General features: G+C 42.0%; 1 protein-coding gene across 4 annotated transcripts in view; it reads left to right on the top strand.

The window, feature by feature from the left end:
* mab21l3 (mab-21-like 3) overlaps nucleotides 1-17,704 on the top strand; it is a 63,791-nt gene that overhangs the window by 41,299 nt on the left and 4,788 nt on the right. For all 4 annotated transcript variants that reach the window (XM_070892946.1, XM_070892945.1, XM_070892948.1 and 1 more), the window contains one exon: nucleotides 5,143-5,324. In XM_070892946.1, coding sequence (XP_070749047.1) covers nucleotides 5,143-5,324 — 182 coding nt within the window. The remainder of the gene's footprint in view (nucleotides 1-5,142; nucleotides 5,325-17,704) is intronic.

A 17,704-nucleotide genomic window follows, 5' to 3' on the forward strand; every position in this document is an offset into this window, starting at 1 on the left:
GCTTTTGTTTTAGCATTACATCTGAGCAAGCCTCAGAATAAAGAAAAGATCTTCAGCAGTAACAAAAACTTTATCATTTTCTTTTAAAATAATTGATGGACTTTGCTTCAACCACAGCTTTATGGCAACAAAATCCAGATTCTGATCACCTTTTGTGCAAAGACATTTTTTCTAACCTCCCCTTTAATTCTTTCACAATATTCTTAAATTTGAGCCCTTTTGTTACCATCTCACTATTTACTTGAAATGGACCTGTTGACTGATATGAGTGTCAACCACAAACTGCTCCTGCTGTTGCCCAAACAATAAACTAGCAAGAAACACTTTGCAAGGGCACATCCTTCCATTGTTTACAGCTCACAGGGAACTGAGAACCTTGGACAGCAATGAAACCTCTGATTCCTCTTTCTATTAATGCCTGTATTCTATTGCCAAGTAAGGTAAAGTGAGCCTTTATTCTTGAACCCCCAAAACAAGGAGGTCATGCCAAAGGATGACACTGCTGCTGTTGCTTTTTCAATGGGCATCTGCTGCTGTTCACACAAACAATGCCACATTAACTCTGGAAGCTGGAGATACCAGAGCCGAGCTGCGCCAATCAAAAGTTATAGTTCTATCATTGAGGTGCTCAGGGATGCAAGTGATTCTTTCCCACTGTGTACTGTGCTGCAGTATCTTTTTGTTTACAGCTTTTCATTGGTGACCCTTCCTTGATAGTGTTTTGTGATTCAAACTCCTCTCCCCCGTGATTCCATAACTGTCTGTGTCGGAAATTCTTTGTTGTCCCCTGCCTACCTCCATAATTGCTCGTTTGTTGTGTAATAGCTTTGCCTGGAAAAACGAGAGCAGATTGTTGTCAAAAATCAATTATTCATAATTGCACATGTTTGCAAAATGTAACATTAAAGATCATGACATGCAGCTTACACAGTGCTATTCCATACTGTTTCCTTTTTAAGGAAACGGGTCATTCTCAAATCGAGGGACTGCCTATGATCATGATGATCTTTTTTAAGGACATTATGTGCACTCCAGGGGCAACAGTGTGTAGAACCCACATGTTTGAGAAGCACTAGGACCCACAAAAGCATAGCAAAATACTTGCTCAGTAAATTCAACTCCCCCATGTATTTGTTGGTACCTGTACTCATTTCCACTGAGTGACACAAAATACATCTTTTTACAAACAACAATCTACACATAGGGCTGAATCTTAACCCCCAGAAACAGGTGGGTTGGGGTCGGATGAGATGTTAAAACTTAAAAAATCTCAAACCCAACCCCACCTTGCCTCCAATCTGCCCAGTTCTGGGTTTAGCGGAGGCATGACAAGGGGCAGGCAACCAACCCGATCCCAGGAGGCAGATCAGCCGTTTAAATATTTGAATGAGGCTGGCAGTCTCTGATTTAACCTGGCAGCTGAAAGGTGGCGAGGACAGCTTCAGGGAGAAAGTAGATGCTTCCTACTGCACCCTCCCCCCCCCCCCCCCCCCCCACCAAAGCTCCAGCCCCTACATAGCCCCTCACCCTCAGGTCAGGGATCGGGCCCCCCTACACCACGCACCCACTAGCAGCAGCAGGTGACTTACCTGTGTCTCCTCGAGTGCTCCCCGCCCGACTGGAAGCTAAGCTTGTCAATCAGGCTGATTTCTGGGCGAGGAACCTGTCCAAGCAAAGCTACACACACTGTGGAGTCAAAACTGTTGGTGGAGGGAGGTGATGCTGGTGATTTTGATAGGGAGGGGAACAATACTGGTATAGAGGGAAACTTTTACAATGGCTAGGATGGGGGCCAGGAAGGATTACATGGGATATACAATACAGAAACAAGCCATTCGGCTCAACCAGTCCATGCCGGTATTTATGCTCCACTCGAGCCTCCTCCCGTCTTTCCGCATCTAAATCTATCAGCATAACCCTCTATTCCTTTCTACTTCATATACTTGTCCAGCCTCCCCTTAAATGCATCTATACTATTCATTTTAACCACTCCCTGTGGTAGTGAGTTCCACATTCTCACCAAATTAGGGTAAAGCATTTTCTTCTGAATTTCCTATTGGATTTCTTGGTGACTAGCTTATATTGATGACCTCTTGTTAGGCTATGGTGGACAAATAGAAGGGGGGGGTGCTGGTGGGGAGCTCAAAGACAGCTGAATGGATGGTCTCAGTCTTGATGACAAAGAGGTTCAGGAGTTCGTTGCACTTTTTAGAGGTGAGGGTGGAAGTGGCAGGGAAATGAGATTTAAGGAGATAGTTTGCAAAAGAAGCCAAAGGTTACCTTTCCTCTCCAGGATAATCCTGGAGTACCAGGTGATTTTGGAAGAAGAGGCCCAGTATAATTTGATGTCATTCAGTTAGATCTGGTGATGGATGGCTAAACCAGTGTAAGTCAGATATGCGTAAGTTTGTACCTCTTGGACTTGAGGAAGTAAAGACAGTATCCATGCCAGGGCAAACAACCAAGATGGAGATAGTAAAGGTTTTATTGGGGACGAAGCTGAAGGTGAAGGAGTTGTTGAGCAAACCGATGGCTGCAGAAATATTGTAGTGAGCGAGTTGGGAGTCCAAAGTGCAGTTGTAAGTGACTATGGTGCAGAATCTTTTTCAGGGTTGGACGCAGAAGGAAATGGGATTGGAAGAGGGTAGAGGATAGGGGACATGGTGAGGGATACAAGGAAGTGGACAGAGATGGCTTTGTCAGTGATTGAGACCATTGGAGTAGAGGAGGAAGGAGCTGCCCAGTTTCCTATTCCTGATTGGTATCCAGTGATTGCTACAACACCTGTGCAGATGTTCACTCAGAACAAAAGGTTGGGGGTTCCATTACCAATCTCTCTAGTGTTATGGGTTGTCTTTTCCTTCCCAAAGAATGAGAATGATGTCAGGTTGCCATGAGATGCAGTCCAATCCATAATGCGGTGATAACTGGTAGATGCAATCAATTATGTACCACATAAGGCTTTTAATGTGGTGATTGCATGCAAGGCTGTAAGTAAAGGAACACTTCCAGGTAAAGGTTGTGGTGTGTGAAGGTCACCGTGTGGTATCTGGGCAATAAAGTAAAGTACTTTAACACTGGGTGAGGAGAGGTCTCTTTTATTGGGCTGAACAGTTATTGTGATTGGCTATCAGAATTCAAATAGCCATTTTCAAAGTGTGAAAATAGATGGAGAATACATCGTACGAAAGAGTGGAGACAGTTTACTTCATAGATGAGGAAAACCTGATGGTCCGTGAAAGATAAAGTAATGCTTGTATATTCATGAGTCAAATAAACTTATCAACCCATTATGCCCCAATGTGCACTCCACAATTTTTGCGCAAGGAAAAAATAATACAGAATGATACTGAAACACACTGAAGATAGTTAAGTGCCTTTATGCTGTCATGAAGAAGCTGTTATGTTAGAATGCATTGTTCATCAATGAGTTACCCATATTCTACAAATGTAGGTGCCTGACTTGTAGTATGTTTTATAGGAAGCCTTCCTATTGGTCTTTGTATTATCCTGTGTTATTGTTTCATGACCCTCTGTGTGCTATGACTAATATGCAGGGGGAACCCGTAAGAAATGTAGAAGAGCAGTAGTATGAAACCAGTTAACAGGTGCAACTCTACTAAAGTGATGTTATTCAGTGGATTGTATAGTGTTAACATTGCTGTGAGATAAAATAATTCGTGCAGTAGAAGTCTGTGTTAACCAATCTTAATCAGGCTAGTTGCTGAAGACATATCTTGCCTGTAGCCAGCTACAATTATATAATTTTAAACAATGAGCAGCATTTTAATGGTGGCTATTTAGTCCAGATTTGGCTCCAGTTCAATCCAATTTATACATTGTTTCTGATTGATAACTGCTAGTTGGAACAGTTGGTGGTTTAATGTTGGTGACCAAAAGGACCCGCTTCACTGCATTTAGCTGCTTTGAGCAATTGCTTTAACTAGGTGAATATAATGATGAGTTTTGGAAAGAACAGTTCCAAAGCAACAAGGGAAATAAGAGTGCAGTTTCAACTGTCTCACGTTCCCAGCCTTTTTGTTTGAGTAATAGCCTAGTTACACTGCCAAGAGCACACCAGAGAGTCTCCAGAAGGAACTTGCCAGTGGAAATGCTGCCAATTACACACTGACAGATGGAAATTCATTCCGGGTGTGTGTCTGTGCATGTGGTGCCAGATTGTTTGCCATCTTGCAGATATCTATTAGTCACCTGTGGTGAGAACTTTCATAACACACAAATGTTGCACTTGATTAGTTTCTTGTCAATATCAAACTTTTATGTTCTGTTTTACCATTGAAACTAAACAACTAGGAATGAGTGGCAAACCTTAACTGACCTGCATTAAGCTGTCTTGGATCACATTGCAAGATATTCAGATTTGGCCAAATGTGAACTATTTTGGATTCAGATGAACTGTCCATTATCTTCAATGCCAACAAGATGCACAATGGGGCAAAATGTTTTCTCTGCATAGACAAAACTATTTTGGCACACAAAGGCTATGAGGCTCCAGCATGCTTTGTGACTAGAATGCATAGGGGTGTCTTTTAAAAAGTAATCTGTTCCTTTTTGAAAAACCTTGAAAGGTTTGAGTTCCTGATGGTTTAGTGGTATTATGTTACTATTGAATTATTAGTTATACATTGACTAATTGGTGAAAATTGTGGCCATTTTATGGTGATCCTTGAAACACTAGAATTGCATGGCGATCCCGCTATCAACATCTTGTTTACTTTCTATGACTGAAATGAAGGTAGCAGACATCCTACAATGGTGCAATGAGAAGTAGTCAGTGCATGAAATTCATTACCTCCCACTGTTGGTGCTTTTTCTGTTGGAAATCCATGCCACTTCCTTACAGGTTATTATTTGATTTGTTTGAATTCTCTAGATATATCCAAGTGCTCATCCCTGTTGTTATGCCCACCTGCAAAGACAAAAAAGATTGAATAGATTTTTGAGTTTTAATCTGCAGATTGTTGTACAAAGAATTTCTCTCCTACCCTTTTCTTTTATCTGCATTCTTTCATTCTCTCTCTGCCCCACTTCCTTTGTCGCCTTTTCTCTTTCTCATGCCATTACAATGCCTCCAAACGTCAACCTACCTATTCATTAAGAAAAATTCTTTATCGCACACAGGAAAAATCAATGTTTTGGAAAGCATTGGCCCCATCACACGACTTGCTGTGGAAACAACAGAACGACGTATTGAGGTGGAAATGGTACCAGCCATTGAAATTGCCAACCACTGGCCCAAAAAAGCACGTTGGCCACGGTTTCTGAAACGTTGGCCGTCTAAAGAAAAGGCTCGAACTGTCAAGGTATTAAACAGAAAGAAGCATTTAACAATATAACAACTTGATGAGAAGTCTGTTTATGTTAAAGATAGATGAATACAGGGTACACATCGAACCTGAAGGTATTTATAAAAAATATATTTATGTTTGTAGGTTTGATTTATGTTCCTTTTGGGGGAGAGGTAAGAAACGATGTGCTGCAAAGACAGAAGAACCCTTGGGATATTTCAAGAATATGACTACCCATGGCTATAAGCATGTTGCATCATTTGTAATGAGTGTGCCCAGGAGACGACATGAACTTGATCAAAAGATTAGTGAGAGAAAAAACAGGAGCAAAGACAAGGGAATAACAGAAGGGAGGTGATTACTGGATTGGTTTGAAGATGGAAATATGTTTTTTCTGGACTAAGTAGTAATGGGCTCGAAGCGAGAGGGTTTTAGTTTAGACCTAGTATTGAAAGTTGTGTTTTGTAAAGCTATTTGGTCAATTTCATATTTTAAATAGTTATTACTGTGTAAGTCAGTTGTACTGGATTTTATATTAATATTATTATTAGACTGTTAGAAAATTAGTATTTTTGATGAACTGACTTTATTTGGAAGAGGAGAAATTTTGCTTCTGAACCATAAGAATTATCTTTTGGGAATGTGACAGTGTCGTATCATTAGGTTTAAATTGGAAAACACTAGGAAAATGTTTCTACTTTTTTCCCCCCAAGAAATAAGCACTGAAAAGCCTAAAGTAGTACTATCTACAAGAAAATTGCATCTTAGAATAAAATTCCATTCTCCTCCTTCTACAGTGGTTCAGTGAAGTTGTCCAATGAGTAGCTAAGCCAAACTAATTTGGATGCTAGAATTGGCCTTGGCACCCATGGGTTGGGGAGAGATACATTGGCCAGGATTCCTGCTCTTGATAGCTATCCAGTGACCCTGTTGGAAGTATGGATGTATGGACACAGGGTGAGGACAGAATCAAGCTTGGCTTTGATGCATCGATTGTCTCCATTCCCCATGATCAAACCTTATGAAACTCATTGTCTAAGCTCACACATGAACAATGAGCATTTGTTTGAGATACTGGAGGGTACCTGTACCTTAACGGAGTCCACACCTTGAGGGGGAAAATACCGAGAAAAATGAAACAATCCATGTTCCTTTTGAGGGATTTTAAGTTTCTCATTTTCTTTTTGACTGATCATAGGATAGGCTCCATGGACTTCATCCAATGAGTCAACAGCCTTGCATGTGTACTGCAGTCTGCAAAGAGCTTACAGCCCTGTGTGCAGATTGAAGTTATGGAGTGGAAGAGAAAGATTATGGAAGACTATAGTCCTATCAGTTTCTTTGAGTTTGTTGTGGAGACTAGTAATGGGTTGAAAAAGAAATCTGGTTTACAAGTTTTGTTTTGTGATTGTAACTTTTCACCTGAAAAGGCAGTAAATTGAACATTTGCTCATTTAAATATGCAAATTGATGCAGCCCACAAAAATAGCAGTACAACACTGTCAACTGCCACTTTCCAAATGATCATATATTAATGATCTAGACTTGGCTATACGGGGCATAATGTCACAATTTGCAGATGATACAAAACTTGGACATGTAGTAACCAAGGAGGAGGACAGAAAGTCTTCAGGAGGACATACAGACTGGGGAAATGGGTAGACATGTGGCAGATATAATTTAACAGAGAAATTTGAAGTGATATATTTTGGGAGGAAGAATGAGAAAAGGAAATATACAGCAAGTAGTCAGGAAGGCAAATGGAATGTTGGCCTTTATTGCAAGGGGGATAGAGTATAAAAGCAGAGAAGTCTTGCTAGAGCTGTACAGGGTATTGATGCCACACCTGGAGTACTGCGTACAGTTTTGATCTCCGTATTTAAGGAAGGATATATTTGCATTGGAGGTTGTTCAGAGAAGGTTCACTCGGTTGATTCTGGAGATGAGGGGGTTGACTTATGAAGATAGGTTGAGTAGGTTGGGCCTGTACACAGGCCTGTTCAGAAGAATGAGAGGTGATCTTATTGAGACATATAAGATAATGAGGGGGCTCGACAAGGTGGATGTAGGAAGGATATTTCCACCCATAGGGAAAACTAACAATAGTCTCAGAATAAGGGGCTGGCCATTTAAAACTGAGATGGGGAGGAATTTCTTCTGTGAGGGTTGTAAATCTATAGAATTCTCTGCCCCAGAGCACTGTGGAAGCTGGGTCATTGAATATATTTAAGGCGGAGATAGACAGACAGAGTTTTGAATGATAAGGGATATAGGAAACACAGCAGCTAAAAACCACAGGTAGAAAGTATACCTGCTGACTTTCTCTTGAGATTCATCAATTCATCCTGTAACCATCCCTGTGAGATGTATGAATTGTGTCTCATACTCCATCCAGCTGACCATCCCTGTCGTGATGAATGAAATCTCAGGGTCCTTGGATAGATTATCTCTGTTGGAAGAAGCAATAATATGTAAAAGACTTCAATATTATGCCTAATTAGTGTAACCCAAGAAGATATTCTTGCCATTTCATTATGGATCTTGGATCCTGCAAGCAAAAAAGATAGATTGTATGTGTATGATCTTTTATTATCCTGCACACCCATCATCTGATATGTACTAACATGTCATTTTCCAGTAATTAATTTTGTGCTTTTAGTGCTTGGTGGAAGAACTGGTTCTTGGAGCCAGTTCTCAACCAATCAAAGACCATTTATATTCTTCTTAGAGAAAAAATAGTTAGAATAGATAGAAAACATTGGGTAGGGAATAAGTTATCTATGGTCAAAATAAAAATAAGGGAGAGAGAACAAGAAGACAAGAACAGAAGCATAGTATTAAACTGTAATTATAAAAGTTTTTTTTACAATCTTTTATTTGTTTACTGGTTATTACAGTAATAAAATTACTCCTAACACCCGAGTACCTTTACAGTATTTCTTTGACCACTAGTGGGTGAACTGTAATCGTCAAAGAGCCTGGGTCAGCAGGCAGACTAAGGGTTAAAATCAAGTTTTTATTGTGAGTAATAGTTTCATCATAGGCGGTCCCTTGAACGAGGATGAATTGCTTCCACATGAATTCACAAATGTTTCAATGAAGGACCCGATGTTCCAGTCCTGAATTCCAATTGAGGGGGTGGAAGATGCCTGTGCGTAGATTTTTTTAACGTGTGGTGACCATTGCACACCAGCCACCACACGGGCTTGACAAAGCTAGGTCTTTATCCAGTGGCAAGGTTTAGCCAGGATGACTGGAGACCTGCTCTGCAGATCTCTAGTAATAGTTTAGGACCACAGTAATTACAGCCTCAAAATATCCAGCGGCCTTCGCTGTTAATCTGCTGGGACTAACACCCAAAGATGTGCATAGCCCTTTCTAATTTGATTTACCAACTTTACTATATTTAAACATAACTGTAATCAAATTAGTATCACATGCATCCATAAGCAATTAGACTCATTTGATTCACTTAAAGGAATTCATAAGAGAAGACTGACACAAAATTATACCTGACGTTCTTACTGAAATATCCATCAGTCATTAAGTTTCCCTGCATTATTTATTTTACAAAGTCCAACCTATCAGGATGTCTATGGCCATTACCCTAGACTAATATTCAGAGCACTACAATTCTCTAAAACAACCAACTCCAATATGTTTCTGATTTCTGTGCTGACTCAAGATAACATAGTAATATACCATTTCTGCAGCCAGCAGTCCTTGCACACCTTTTATATGACTTCCATGAAAAATGTCAGTATTTCCAGTCCAATAGTGCTGCCGTTCATTACTGGATTTATGAAATTCCTTCACCAGGATAAACTTGTATGTCACGTATCAAGATTTCACAGTATGCCACCTGGGTGTGACCTCAGTGTATTTTATATATGAAAATGGTAACCGGTCTCAAGACTCTAAAGGTACTGCCCCTATACATGACTTTGTAAATGTAACAATTAGGGAACCAAATAATTACAGTGGGGCCGCACTTAGTGATGTGACAGGGAGATAGCCCCTAACTGAACACACAGGAATCCTGAGCATTAGCCTTTCAGGTAAAATTGATACTACTGAAAATCTATCAACGCTCCAGGCGAGCAGGAGGGATTGCTCACTGACCAGAAATATCGGCCACCCCTATAACCTTCCCCACCTCCCACAACATGCGAGCAACAATTTACCCTTTCCCCCCCTTCCGATGAGCATGATTTCCTTCATTCCCTACAAACAGGATTTCGGCTCCCTCCCACCACAATATCGACAAGCGAATCTTTAATTCCTTCTCTTCCCCTCCCCTTATTGAGCATGTTTGCAGCCCCCTTCTCTCACCCTCATTCATCCCGGTAAAGCGTACATCAGGAACCCACCGCACAAAATGAAGAACAAACAAGAACAGGGCAACTTGGAGTACAGTGAGACCAGATAGCTGTCGAGGATCGGAATCCTGAAGCACCAGCAGCCAGGCAAAATGACCACAAAATTCAAATGGGAAATGATAATTACATTTTCTCACCTCCACCCGATAAGCAAGTACCCGTGCCTCCCCTTCAGACATAGACCTCAATCGCTTTGTATACCCCTCATTGAGAAGTAAGCTACTGGTTCACCTCTCCCCTACCAAACCTCCCTCCCCTCCCTGCTGGCTGCATTTCCCATTCCAACCCCATCAGCATGCTGACAATCCCTTCCCTCACAACACCCCCCCACCTCCATCGACTGCATTTCCCATCCACAGCTCACCCAGCCCCTCCCTGTCCCCCCAGCCCCACTAGCTGCATTTCTTCTCCCCAAAAGCTTCCTACTTGAATTCCCCTCCCTCAGCAATCTCTTCTTTTCCTTCCTCTCATCTCTTCCTTTCCTCTTCTACCTCCCTTCATCCTTTTTCCTTTCCTCACTCCTTCCTTCATGCACTTCCCTTTTCTCTCCCCTCGCACTTCCTGTTGTTTAATTTCCCCTCCTCCCTCTCTACCTTTCTCATCTTTCAGTCCTTCTCCCTCCACCTCTTTCCTTCCCTTCCCTTTCCTCCTCCTCCTCTCCCACTGTCTTCTCTCTTCCCTTCCTATTTACCCATTCCTCTTTCTCCTGTCCTGTCCATCCCACATTGGATCCATTATGCTCCACCCTCTAACTATGCTTTGACCTGAAAAATTCTAATTGGTCTTGACTACCTGTGACCACGGGAGATCAGCTCCTACATATTAAAAATGCTACTGAGCTAAACTTAGCTTGAAAAGCGGTTAAATTCACAGGACAGCCAGGATGGCAGATATTGATTACATTTTGGACAGAGTGTCTGAACCAATATGCTATGAACAATGAAAGATAATGTGACATTTCAGTGATCATTGACACTCATTGCTGCTGTGTCAACTCCATTAATTCAACTCTGCAGGGATCAGTGCCGAGTCAGCTTTTAAAAATCAGAGAGCTGTGAAGAGGGGGAATAGTAGTCAGACAGCAATGGGCTGTGAGGAGGATGGAACATGAGAGAGGGGAATTAGGAAATTAGCTTCAACAATTTGCATTTAGTGCCTGTAACATAGTAAAATGTCCTAAAGCGCTTCACAGGAGCGTAAACAGACAAATTTGAAACGAAGGTGATTCACCGAAGGAGGATAGCGTAGTTTGTTCATTTTTATGTTTTTAGATGAATGCAAGCTGTAAAGATATAAATAAGTGAATCCAATAATAATGATTGCTCTGTATGTTCATTCAATTCAAAACAAAAGCATAATATTTTCTATTAAGCCATGTCACACCAAGTGTTTACTTGATTTATTTTCGGAGAGGTTGAAGAAGTACACATGGATATCCAGTTCAGGTCACTTGGGAGTTCCATTGTTACACTCCTAGGTCATGCTATCATATAAATAGTTATAAGGCAGAGTGAATCAACTCCCATAAAGGTAAGATTACAGGAGTGATTGACAGGCCCAAATTCATAGCACCATATCATCTGTCCAAAGAATTTGACTCCGATATACATGAAAATAACAGACTAGCAACTAAAGGCAAGAGCTTGTTTCAGTAACGCTATAATTGGCTAGATTTTGCTGTAGCAGGGCATCTAATAGCATCTGCCATTAGATAGACTTGCCCCTGCATTCTTCAGCTCAAAAATATTTTTGCCCACAAAGCTGCTGAAAGTGTGAGCTGATAACGGCGCAGCGAGGGCAACAGGGCATCTGGGATCTGAGTGAACAGGGCAAGCATACAGGGTATCTCCTTAACCAATCCGATTTAAGGATTAGGAAATAAACAGCGGAAGGACTGAGAAGGAAGTGTAAATTAGAAAGGGTGAATTCAATGCCAAATCGGGTACAGAAAGAGAAATAAAGAGAGGGGGGAAAAGAAATAAAGAACGAAAGATTGGATTAAAAGAAAAAAGAGACAAAGGGAATTAAAAAAAAAATTTAAATTTACTTGCATGTAGTTCTGGTCGCCATATTATAGGAAGGACGTGATTGCACTAGAGAGGGTACATAGGAGATTTACTAGGATGCTGCCTGGAATGGAGAACCTTAGCTATGAGGATGGATTGTATAGGCTGGGTTTGGTCTCAATGGAACAGAGGAAGCTGAGAGGAGACCTCATTGACGTGTATAAAATTTTGAGGGGCCTGGATATAGTGGATAGCAAGGGCCTACTTTCTTTGGTGGAGGGGTCAATTACGAGGGGGCATAGTTTTAAGGTGATTGGTGGAAGGTTCAGAGGGGATTTGAGGGGAAGCTTCTTCACGCAGAGGGTTGTGGGGGTCTGGAACTCACTGACTGGAAGGATGGGGGAGGCAGAGAGCACCACATTTAAAAGGTGCTTGGATGGACACTTGAAGTGCCGTAGCCTGCAGGGTTACGGACCTAGAGCTGGTAAGTGGGATTAGACTGGATAACCTCTTGATGTCTGGCGCAGACACGATGGTAAGTACTGCAGGGAATTGAATACAGCCAGGATGATCTCCTGGACTAGTTTTGATCACCTGGATGGGTCGGAGAGGAATTTTCCCAGATTTTTTTCCCCTAATTGGCCTGGGTTTTTAATCTGTTTTTTGCCTCTCCCAGGAGATCACATGGCTCCGGTTGGGGTGGAGTGTAGAATGTTGCGGTGCAGGGGGTGTCGCAGTTGTGTGGGGCGGACGGGTTGGGCCAGATGCTCTTTACCTTTCCGCCATTGTTCATTGTTCATAGGTTTATATGTAACCTTCAGGGCTGCTGACCAAGGGCCGTGCGGCTCTTTGTCGGCCGGTGCCAACACGATGGCCTCCTTCTGCGCTGTGGATTTCTGTTTCTAAAATTTGACATTTTTAGTTTGTATGGGCATATGATTTGGCAAATGAAATTCAACACAGATAAATGTGAGGTATTACATTTTGGTAAGAAAAATAGGTAGGTCGCATATTACTTGGAAAATAAGAATCTAAATGGGGTAGAGGAGCAAAGCGATCTCAGAGTACAAATACACAAATCACAAAGTATCGACACAGGTTAACGAAGCCATTTATTAAAGCAAACCAAGCATTAGGGTTTATTTCTAGAGAGATGGAAAAGTAGTGAAGTTATGCTAAATTTGTATCGAACCTTGGTTGGACCACACGTGGAGTACTGTGTACAATTTTGATCGGCATATTATAAAAAGGATATAGAGGCACTGGAGAGGGTGCAGTGAAGATTTACAAGGATAATACCTGAAATGCGAGGGTATACATATCAGGAAAGGATGAACAGCCTGGGTTTCTTTTCTCTTGAAAAGAGAAGACTGAGGGGCGACCTAATAGATGTCTTTAAAATCATGAAATGTTTTGATAGAGCAGATACAGAGAAAGATCGTTTCCACTTGTGGGGAAGAGCAAAACTAGAGGCCATCAATATAAGGTAGTCACCAAGAAATCAAATAGGGAATTTAAAAGAAACTTCTTTACCCAGAGAGTGATGAGAATGTAGAACTCGCTACCACAAGGAGCGGTTGAAGCAAATAGTATAGATGCATTTCAGGGGCAGTTAGGTAAGCATATGAGGGAGAAGGGAATAGAAGGTTATGCTGATAGTTAGATGAGGAAAGACAGGAGGAGGCTCGAGTGGAGCATAAACACCAGCATGGACCATTTTTGTGGTGTATATCCTATATAATCCTATGTATCTACCATGCAAATACAGCAACTTCATGACATTCAATGCATGTCAATGGTGAGGCAGAAATTGAAATGTCATTTTCCTGAAGCTAATTGCACAGCAGCACAACTCAGACAGCAACTTTTGGATATTCGTTTTTAACTGCACATCTGCTCCTTGCCTAAAATTGCCATATCATTTACGCATACATAATAACATTAGCCTCACTGTTATTTTCAATCTTTCTGTTCACTGTTCAATTTTTCTTTCGATCTAGCTGTAGTGAACAATTCCCTTGGCTTGTACATAAAATTACATAGAATTTACAGCACAGAAACAGGCCATTCGTCCCAGCATAGGAACCAGGAGTAGGCCATTCAGTCCCTCGAGCCTTTTCTACCATTCAGTTAGATCATACCTTATCTGTATCCTAACTCCATATCCCTTAATACCCTCGGCTGGCAAAATCTATTGATCTCCGATTTAAAATTATTAATTGAGTGAGCATCTACTGCTTTTTGTGGGAGTGAGTTCCAGATTTCTACTACCTTTTGCGTGAAGAAGTGTTTCCTAACCCCCTTATATCCCCCTAGACTCCCCTACCAGCAGAAAAGCTTTCTTTCTATCGCCCCAATTAATTCATTTCAAAACCCTAAAGACCTCAATCAAGTCACCCCTTAACCTTCTTTATTCTGGGGCATTTAAGCCAAGTTTATGTAATCTCTCCTCATAATCTAACTCTTGGAGCCCTGGTAACATCCTGGTGAATCTGCACTGCCAATATATAACTGTATCAAAACTTCCTGCCTATTATATTCTAGCTCTCTAGTTATAAAGGCTAAAATTCCATTCACCTGGTTGAGTAATTTTGTACCTGACTACAGTTTAGTGATCTGTGTACACGGGCCTCTAAATCTCTTTGGACCTCCACTGTTCCTGGCTTTTCACCATTTAAATAATACTTGCATCTATCCTTCTTTGGTCCAAAATAGATGACCTCACACTCGTTGAAATCCACCTGCCACAGTTTTGCCCACTCACTTAATCTATCTAATTGCTCGTTGTAATTTTATGCTCCCGTCTACAGTGCTTACTGTGCCATCAATCTTTGTGTCATTGGCATGCCTGGATATATGCCAGTGTTTATGCTCCAAACGAGTCTTCTCCCACCCTCCTTCATCTAACCCTATCAACATATCCTTCTATTCCTTCCTTCCTCATGTACATATCTAGCTTCCCCTTGGATACATTTATTGCTATTCGCCTCAACTACTACATGTGGTAGTAAGTTCCACATTCTAAACATTTTTTCTGGGTAAAGCAGTTTCTCCTGAATTCCTTTTATTTGATTTTGTTTTTGGTGTCTATCATCTCTCTGGGGAGAAGAGGTCATAGATTCAAAATCATTGGCAAAAGATCTAGAGGGGAAATGAGGAGAAATGTTTTCAGTCAGAGAGTTGTCAGGTTCTCAAACGCTCTACTGAAAATGTGATGGAAGCTGATTCCATAAATAATTTATGAAGGGAGTTAGACAGGTACTTGAGCATGAGGAACTACCAGGCTTACGGACAAAAGGCAGGGGTGTGGGACTAAGCATGAGTGCTCTTTCAAAGAGCCAGCGCAGGCACAATGGGCCGAATGGCCTCCTTCTGTTCTGTGCTGTTAGTTTCTATGATTCTAAGACCTTATATTTATATTATGCAGAACCAATGTGCTAGCAATTTATTGCTTGTGAGAAGAAAGTAGAACTTTGACATTCCTCAAAAGATTTTTTTTGTATTGTTTTTCACAGACAGATCAATGTGATTTAGAACAGAAGTGAGGAGGAATTTCTTCTCTCAGAGGGTTGTAAATTTGTGGAATTCTCTGCCCCAGAGAGCCGTGGAGGTTGGGTCATTGAATATATTTAAGGTGGAGATAGACAGGTTTTTGAATGAAGGGGAGTGGGCAGGGAAGTGGAGCTAAGCCCAAGATCAGATCAGCCATGATCTTATTAAATGGCGGAGCAGGCTTGAGGGGCAAAATGACCTACTCCTGCTCCTATTTCTTATTCTTATGTTCTTATTTAAAGACTATTCATTCCTTTCTCTTTGAAAGGATAAATGCACAAAACTGCTGAGTGATAATGGTTAGTTTGTGGGAAGGTGGTCAGCACTGGCAGTGTCGCTGCCTGTATTCAGAATCTAATCACATTTGTTTGGCCAGCCCCAAATGCTTTTGAAAATGTAATGTTTGTAAACTTGTAGGGGCCGAAATTGCCCCTTTCTTTAAGGCCCAGGGATGCCTGAAAGCAGCGGCCACGGGTCGGTGCGGACTGGCTGCGGCGAGGCCGCCATTTTGAATATTGCCCTCCTTTAGTTTTGGAGCGGTGTAAGGGACCGTCCCGCCCACTTTCCAACTGCGACTTGCATGCGCCAACTCCTTACCAACCGGCGGCAACCCCCTTTCCGAAATTGCCCCACGGGAGCGGCGTCGCTGCCAGTTGGTGTCCCCGACAGCTTTTTCTGTCGTTACCCTTTCTGTGGCTTGTCGGCACAACCGCCCTTAAAGATGAGGTGTCGCTGTCGGCAACTCCATTTTATTTTTTATTGTTGGCCGACTGCCAGGTCGGGCCGACAATTATACCCGCGGGCTTGGCTCGGCAGGCCCACTCTGCTCGCCTGGCTGAAACCCTCCCTGGTGGCCCAGTGTTTGCCACTAAAGTGGCTGCAGAGTTCAAAGCGGCCCTCCCCTTTAACTGAAGGTGAGGTATGTTGTGATGTTGCAGCGCGATGACTTGGAGCATTGGCCACTCCGACCCACCCCCACTTCCACCCCGCTAGTGGCGGCTACTCCAACCCCCGACCGTGCTTCTGCCCCGATGATGACACTACTTCTGCCCCGCTCCAAAAAACCCCACAAAGACCTGAATTTGTACGGATTGTCCATCTCATGCATTGGGGCGGATGGAACCCTTCGAAATCAATAGATGCGCCCTGTTTCGTGCGGTGGGCAATTTCGGCCCCACAGACTCATGTCATACATTCCAAATAGTGTTTATTGCCGCTGGGATGTTAAGAACAAACTATTCAATCGACAGCCAATCGATTGCTGATCATGCCTCATTTTGAATGGTAGAAATGATTTAATATTCTATTGAGAAAGAATTCATTCTTCAAAGAAGCTTAAAGAAAGATAGAACCATAGCAGGGTTTTCAGTTCCCTGCTTCTGTGGCCTATTTCCAGCAGAGGTAGCCAGAATGCTATGTATCATTCAGTTTAAAAGATCTGGAATGAACTACAAAGATTTTGGACTCTGTTACAAAGTATTACAAAAAACAACTTGTATTTACCCTCATGAGTATTTTACTTGTAATGATATTACAGTTACTGGATTCTAGATCCTTCTCTACTTTTACATTGTATACCATACCTAGGTCATTACTAAAGATTGGATCGAGAATACCCTCTGACTATTTTCTCTGTTTGACGAGTTGAGTAAGGAAGCAATCTTGCACCATCCTTAGAAATAGGAACTCCTCAGCTTTTTTTCTGCAGTCAGTACCTAGATAATTGAAGTTCTTGACTTTTCACCACCTGTCCTGCTGAAAGTTGGCATGCAGGTACAGCAGGCGGTGAAGAAGGCAAATGGTATGTTAGCCTTCATAGCTAGGGGATTTGAATATAGGAGCAGGGAGGTCTTACTGCAGTTGTACAGGGCCTTAGTGAGGCCTCACCTGGAATATTGTGTTCAGTTTTGCTATTGAGGGAGTGCAGCGAAGGTTCACCAGACTGATTCCAGAGATGGCTGGGCTGTCATATGAGGAGAGACTGGATCGACTGGGCCTGTATTCACTGGAGTTTAGAAGGATGAGAGGGGATCCCATAGAAACATATAAGATTGGGACAGGTTAGATGCTGGAAGAATGTTCCCGATGTTGGGGAAGTCCAGAACCAGGGGACATAGTCTTTGGATAAGGGGTAGGCCATTTAGGGCCTGTGGAATTCTCTACCACAGAAAGTTGTTGAGGCCAATTCACTAAATATATTCAAAAAGGAGTTAGATGTAGTTCTTACTACTAGGGGGATCAAGGGGTATGGCGAGAAAGCAGGAATGGGGTACTGAAGTTGCATGTTCAGCCATGAACTCATTGAATGGCGGTGCAGGCTCGAAGGGCTGAATGGCCTACTCCTGCACCTATTTTCTATGTTTCTATGTTTCTGTGAGGAGAAACTTCTTCACTGAGAGTTGTTAACCTGTGGAATTCCCTGCCGTAGAGAGTTGTTGATGCCAGTTCACTGGATATA

This window comes from Pristiophorus japonicus, chromosome 11 (assembly GCF_044704955.1).
Source record: "Pristiophorus japonicus isolate sPriJap1 chromosome 11, sPriJap1.hap1, whole genome shotgun sequence".
In the NCBI taxonomy this organism is placed as follows: domain Eukaryota; kingdom Metazoa; phylum Chordata; class Chondrichthyes; family Pristiophoridae; genus Pristiophorus; species Pristiophorus japonicus.